Here is a 7,113-nt window from a genome sequence, read left to right on the forward strand (position 1 = left end):
GCATCCAATTATATATTATAAGATATTCTTATCTCTACTCGATGAGATATTCAACAAATTAACATATAAGATTTTTGGTTCTTCAACAGACTTAACATCCTGTTCGTGAACAAATATACCATACCAGTACATCTATCACAATCTCACAGTTATACCTACTTCCCATATAGTTGGGAAATTCACTATTACATCTCATAATGTCATCAAATTACAAAGTTAGGAAAGTTGATTTGATTCCTATTTCTAAATAAAAAGCAGAGGTTTCATTTATTTTTAACCTTGTATAATTTGTATTAAGTTTAGTATTTTCTGAATGTTGTGATAATTAAAGCTTTTGTATTATGTTTATACTTGTGTTACTTCTTCAATTCAGCTTAGGAACTAGATACCTTTGATAATATATTTGGAATTGATAACCATAAGTTTCCTGGACAAGATACTAAGCTACATGTGTGCCTGATTAAACTATAACTAAGGAAGGACATTTTTTCTGCAGAGGATTAATTTCACAGCACCACCTCTTGGTCTGACCTTGGTTCAAGTTTTGGTAACCCATAATTCGATATTGAGTGATGTTTGTGACAGGGAAAAAGAAGGGAATAAAAATAAACACAAGATAAATAAAAGGTAAGGAATGTAATACCTTTCTTTATCGTGGGATAAAGTTGAAGAATCCATAGCACTAGATCAGAAAAAGACGAGAATTTTCCTGTTAACTTTTAATTTTGTGGACAACGCCAAGAGATAGAAAAGTTAATGCCAGCACAATATTTTTTCTTTTTCTATATGTTGCCTCAATATTCTATTCTCCCCCTCAAAAACAACTTTCAAAGTTTCAAATGTTTCTTTACTTGAGTGTAACAGTTATGCACTCTGAAGGGAAAAGTTTTTATAAGGTTAACAGATCAGAAATCGTTTTTAGTTTGATTAAAGTAGTTATCATATAAGATAACAAACTTACTATATTTGATCATGTGTAATTTGATGACATTATGGTTGTCTATATTACTTATTCTTCTTCACTATAGAATACATGAAGTTAAGTATCCTGAGAAGGATGGGCAAAATATGACAGGAAGATTGAGTTTGACCAATATAATGGTTGGCCAGACTGAGACAGGCAAAACCATAATGGGTTCTATGGCTGTTAGTGTTTGGTCAATTACCATGCAGCTTACATATCTTTCAGAGAATATTTTCTTCCCAAGATGCAGAAGAAAGGATGGACACACTCACACATATTCAAAGCAAGTGACTGCAGATACTTTTTCATTTTACTAGGATGACTTGAAGTTGAAGGCTATTGAATATTACTGGTGGTTGTTTGAAACAAATTGGAGAAAGAGGTACAAAGATAGGAGAGAGGAAGGTGGTTAAGCCTTTTTCTGAGATGCATCAAGGAAGAAACTTTCAGGGTATGCTCTTTACTTTTATACTGATACCCCGTGTTAACTAGTGAGATTATTAGCCTTAATTAACCAAAAATTTGCCTTGTTATGGGAAACAGCGCGTGGTGGAGAGTAGAGACTGTCAAAATCATAATCAGATAACTGGGACTGTAGTATATAAATCAAACTTCATTAAGAATATTTATGTGATTACTTTATAGTTAATCAAATGCTAGGAACCACTTCATCCATAAAATACTAGAATATCAATATTATGCTCACTACTCTAATGATTCAAGCCAGCTTATTCTTCCAGCAGGTATCAGGAACTGTCTTTTGTGATTCTTCTCAAGACAAAGTCTAGTGAGTTTTCAACAATGGAGTGAGTGAACCTCGAAGGTGGAGGGACATGATTTCATTGGTGGATCCAATTAGCTTCCCCCCGATGAACACAGCAGGGACTGGAGCATTGCAGCCTAGCCTCAATAGAGCTTTCTCCATTTCTCTGCCTTCAGGGTCATGATCAATCTCATGAAGTTGAGGTTTCACCCCAAGTTCTTCAAACAGAATGTTGACTGCATAGCAGAGGCAACAAGAGCTCTTTGTGAAAATCACCACACCGTTTTCACTGGCCAACCTCTTCACCTTGTCCATCCTGATACACTGATCAAGCACCTGTTCTTCTAAATATATATGTACAGAATTCTGTTCCTGACACTGCAAAAAAAGAAATGTTACATAGGAAAGAAATAAAAAAAGTCTAATTTTGAAGGTGTCTTTAGATTACCTTAGACTTATTAGAACTCCCAAACCATCAGACCGAATTCAAACTGAATTCGATCCAGTGGCTATAATGGGTTGGAAGTCTAAGCAGGAGTTTGGGGAATAGAAAATTATATGAAGCTTGAGGTTATTTCAAATGAGCTGATATACTAGACTATTTATAGGGACAGCTTAGGGACCGCTTTGTTTGATCAAAGAGCAAAGCACGTTCTAAAGAGGTTGTGCTTTTTAGATACCCAACTTAGAGTGTGATCTTATTCGGTTGTGCAAGTTGGAAGACATATTACACGTATATGCTTCAATCGGTAGACTAGCTATGAGACCAAATATATAGTACCAAGATTTTCATCAACAAAAACAAATGAAAACAGTATCTTCCTGTGACTAAGCTGATGCAATAATGCAATTTGCCTATGTCAAACGTACGTGTGTTGCATATTAGCCATTTGTTACACTATTAAGGAGTTTGTGAACGTTAAAATGGTAATCTCTTGTAAATCAAAGGGGAAATACACTGAAGGGTGGTCAATTTATTTCTGATTCTCACAATCAACCGCTTTGAATCCTTATGCCAAAAGAATGAGACACTGAGATGGCTTTTTCGGTGGCTGCAAGATTCTTTGTGTTGCACCCACTAACTTGTGTGCGATTCTCTCTGACACTAGAGGTTCAATTTTGAGAGTTGGGAGACTCTACGTAGATGCAGCACTAACATAGTGTCTCACGTGTGTAGATGAGCACACGAATGTAATACATTATACGCTTACAAAATTAGAGCAAAAAACAGTTCCCTTTTGAGAATAATTAACCACCATTCAATCCACAAAAGAATCCTATGCATCATAACTGAACCATCCAATTTCTTATCCATGTGGGTAGGTGGCAGCACAAATATACATGTCTGAGGCACAGACACGTGAGTTTTGGTTTGATGAATAAGTTAGCTAAATGCAATACTAAGAAATAAGGACATAAGTAATTTTTATCATTGCGCATGTTGCTTCAGTGTCACGTCGTGCTCCTGCAGATAAACTATTTTAGAAACTAAATGATGCCCTTCTACGTATAGTCTACACACGCATGAAAATCATACAGGAAAATTAATATATCTTGCTTTGTGGATAGGGAGGAATAATAAAGGAGACACAAAAAGTGCTTGCATTACCTTTTTGTCTCGAGTGTAGGAAGGCTCGCCATGCACGTTCCTTGCTTCAAACTCTGAAAATCTCTTCATCCAATCCAACATAGTGTCAACTTTATCACTGTCCCTCGCACCTGGTGCCCAAATTCAGCGGTCACCAATCAACTCCTACTTATGTCTTAACACTTGGAATAATACTAAGATCAGTTACATAAATCACACAATATTATTCCCTTTTCTTCAAGATTTAACTGTTACTTATGTCATTACTATACTTTCCACAACTTCTTTTCATCTTTCTCTCCTCCTCCTCTCTTTCACAAAATTACAAATCATACAATTTATTTTTTCTATTACTGTCTCTAAACTCTTCTTTCTGCTTATCTCAACTTCATTAATCGATTTTCTGGTATAGGCATGTTATTTTGATAATTTCTTCTCATGTCTTTCTTAAGATTTCTCTCTTTTTTTCAACTATAAACTAAAAAGTATACAATTCTTTTTTCTTATTAATGTTCTCAGAGTCTTCTTTATACGCGTCTCATCTACCTTAATCAATTTTCTGTCATCTTTTTCTCAGTTAGTGTCAATCATATCTTTTTGTATACAACTTTTTCGTATCAAACACTTGGAATAATAGCCATGATATAGCTGAACTTTTTCGTATCAAACATTAGCTTAGCTGACTTTAATGAAGGAGGGGGTGTTCCGTATTCCTTTTTTCACCAAACGGGTGAGACTCTGATGGAATATTTTTCATTAAAAATAACACTCTGCGGACTTCATTATTGTACAGCAAATTTGTCCACCATAGATTAAATTGATTAGTGATTAGCTATGTATGATAGAGGAACATTTTTCTGAAATTAGATGAAAGTGTAATTGAAACACCCTTTTTCTTTCACAAGGCTTTTTAAATTGAAAGTGAATCCCAGAAACATTACAGTTTGCATTAACCATGAGTAGTCACTTTCTCCCGCATGAAGTTTCATACTACTTTAGTGGACATAGAGCTAGCCTTTTACAAAATACCAAAAGAAAAGAAAACTATTTTTTTACGGACTTTGTTTTGGTACAATTTAAGGAGGACACTGAAGAAAAAGCAGGAGTGTCCCCGAGTAAAGAGTGTCTGCAAATAGCATACCAGGGTTCCCTCTATACTACTTGAGTATAAGGAACTCCTTGGTGTAGCTAAAACCAGATGGCCTTTGCATCCATGAGCAATTGTTTGAGAGAGCCATCAACATGGAGGGATATGACATCTTTGGACGACCCCACAAATTTTCCACCTATGAACACTGCTGGGACTGAAGGATTACAGCCCATACCCCTTAAAGCCCACTCCATTTCCCTCCCATAGGAATCATTGTCAAGCTCATGAACTGCTGGGCTTGCTCCAAGCTCATAGAAAAGTTGCTTGATGCTGTGACACATGCAACATGAACTCTTGGTGAATATAACAGCAGCCTTCTTTGAAGCCAAGTCCTTAACTCTATCCATTACAAAGGGATGAACAATCCAATATAATAACTAGGGAGAATAATATATATGAAGCTAAAAAATATTGAAAGATAGATGAGTGTGGGAATTAAGCTAGTGTAGCAAAGGATTTGTTCTGCCCTGGTGAAGCTTGGCATTTCATCACCTCTTATTTATAGTAGCTTCTGAGGATAGTGGATTGAATTGTATAAGCTAGAAAAGCATAGAAGCAAATTAATTATAGTTAAATTGGATAGGAAAGAGAAACAGAGAAAGTTCCTTCAGATATTTGTTTGGATAAGGGAGGTGCCCCTGATCATTTGGGCGATGGTGACACTGCCAGTGCCATGAACAAGTTGCATTTAGCATCAAACTGTAAACGATAATTCAAATATCTAGAGTGGCTGGCCGTACGAGCAATCAACGCAGGAATAAGAACAATGTATAGTTTTTAAAGCCTAAAAACTCTATGCCCTGCCTTCAGCATCAAACACATTATTCTAATGTTAATATGAACAAACTTCTCTGAGGTATATGGAACAAAACCAAAGCTTTGTTGTCACAAAATCTATCAAAATAACGGAATCAAATAGAATTAGTAATATGCAAAGTCGGAGCCCAGAAGAGGAAACCAATTCCAAGTGTCATCTGCAAGGTTATCTATCAAAATAAGTTAACCATAGCCACAACTTGCCCTATGATATGTTTGAGTGTATCAGTATTTATTCATTAAGATATACAAAAACATTCAAAGAGAATAAGAAATGAAGAAAAAGTAAAATGGTCATGTTAATAATTCAGTTTTACGTTATTTAATCTAACCAAATACCATGTCTATGATGCAATGTTTTATTATATCTATTGGACATTTACCAACTTCTGCAACATGGGGTATGTATGTGGTTTGGTTCTGTTTCTGTAGTGTTGAGTTGTGAGGCTGTGTGGAGAAAGATAAGAGTTTATCCAATTGATTTCCACTTTTTCACTGGGGTGCTTGGCATCAGAATCATGCAATGCACAAACAGTGTAATCTGATTTGTATTTGGCCCTTGAGCATGGGAAGGGATTCTTAACAAATATGGATATGTTTTGATATTTGGTTGATTTCATCAATACGATTCGATTTCCCTTGGTATAAATTACGTGGCTTCGAGCAATCATGTTACCTTTGGGAAAATGCTAAATCCAAAGAATTTTAGATTCTTGCACATCAAAATTTAGTATCAAGTAGTGAAGGAGGAAGAGAATGTCAACTTGAAAGTAAGAATTGGCAGAAGGATAAGGTATAATTTGATGGTAGGCTGCACACTGTCATGGCTAAGATTGCACTGAATTTAGATATCTTGTGCTGGGTAGTTAGGTAACTATAATATAAAACCGACCAAATCGGTTATCCAATATTCTTTAACTGTTTCAAGAAATCGTTATGCAAAAATTGCACTATTTGACTAAAGATCTTTGGCTAAATTATACGATTTTTTTTAATTTTACACCATGTTTATGTCTTTTCGATTCTTACAACAACTTCTTTAGTTATTTGAAATACACTGTTATTGTTTCTATTATCTAGACCCACATCGATTACACCAGAAATCTTTCTAAGAAGGTTATTATTATAGACACAAAAAAGATATCAGTGTAATTAATTAAAATTTTCTACTAATAATTAATTAATTAAACTATTTTAAAATAATTGTAAAAGTCCGTAATTTGACCTTTTTTTATATAGTAAGTGAATTGGAATTAAGTTTTTTCTTGCAAAAATGATGTTAAATGTCACAATCGATTCTTGTAGTTGAAGATTTGTGTAGAAACTTCTACACCAATATAAGTTACTATGGAAAAGACGGTGATGGAAACCCAAATAAAGTTAACTTTACATAAAAAAAAATAACAAATAAAGGAGCATATATTCTTAAATTTTAATTGATTTATAAAAAAATATTTCACATTAATTTAATAATGAAAAAATATTTTTTTTTTCAACCATTGTATAGCAAACTCAATTTATGATGGGTTTAATTAGAATTCAAATATTCTAACAATGTCTGAAAAAATTAGACATAATCTACTTATAATTAGACTATCAACTACCTGAGTTGAAGCTGAATGAGCTTGGATTGGCCTAAGAATTTTTTTAGGAAAAAAAAAGTTAATTATTAAATTAAATTTTAATTTTTGAAATGATGACTAAAAATGTTATTAAAATATAAAAACTTAAAGCTTGAAAAAGATTGAAAAATAAATTGTGTAACAGTTTTGATTTTTTTTTTAATTTATTACATGTTATGTTATGTGTTATACCAAATCTTTAGTTAATAA

At 33.9% G+C, this 7,113-nt stretch overlaps 2 protein-coding genes across 2 annotated transcripts; both read right to left on the bottom strand.

Annotated features, from left to right (window-relative positions):
• Positions 1 to 1,557: 1,557 nt before the first annotated feature.
• LOC137814704 (Thioredoxin superfamily protein) lies at positions 1,558 to 2,315 on the bottom strand. Its single transcript, XM_068617580.2, has 2 exons — positions 2,176 to 2,315; positions 1,558 to 2,105 (listed from the first exon to the last, which is right to left on the bottom strand). Exon 2 carries the CDS (start codon positions 2,040 to 2,042, stop codon positions 1,749 to 1,751), a length of 294 nt encoding a protein of 97 aa, XP_068473681.1. The 5' UTR covers positions 2,043 to 2,105; positions 2,176 to 2,315; the 3' UTR covers positions 1,558 to 1,748.
• A 1,890-nt stretch (positions 2,316 to 4,205) lies between these two features.
• On the bottom strand, positions 4,206 to 4,958 carry LOC137816227 (Thioredoxin superfamily protein). Its single transcript, XM_068619303.2, has one exon. The coding sequence runs from the start codon at positions 4,810 to 4,812 to the stop codon at positions 4,504 to 4,506; it is 309 nt and encodes a 102-aa protein (XP_068475404.1). The 5' UTR covers positions 4,813 to 4,958; the 3' UTR covers positions 4,206 to 4,503.
• Positions 4,959 to 7,113: the final 2,155 nt, after the last annotated feature.

This window comes from Phaseolus vulgaris, chromosome 1, assembly GCF_051622355.1.
Source record: "Phaseolus vulgaris cultivar YP4 chromosome 1, ASM5162235v1, whole genome shotgun sequence".
NCBI lineage: Eukaryota > Viridiplantae > Streptophyta > Magnoliopsida > Fabales > Fabaceae > Phaseolus > Phaseolus vulgaris.

Bases quoted from the DNA above. Each gene is read 5' to 3' on its own strand.
- LOC137814704 (XM_068617580.2), bottom strand. From the start codon at position 2,042: ATGGACAAGGTGAAGAGGTTGGCCAGTGAAAACGGTGTGGTGATTTTC.
- LOC137816227 (XM_068619303.2), bottom strand. From the start codon at position 4,812: ATGGATAGAGTTAAGGACTTGGCTTCAAAGAAGGCTGCTGTTATATTC.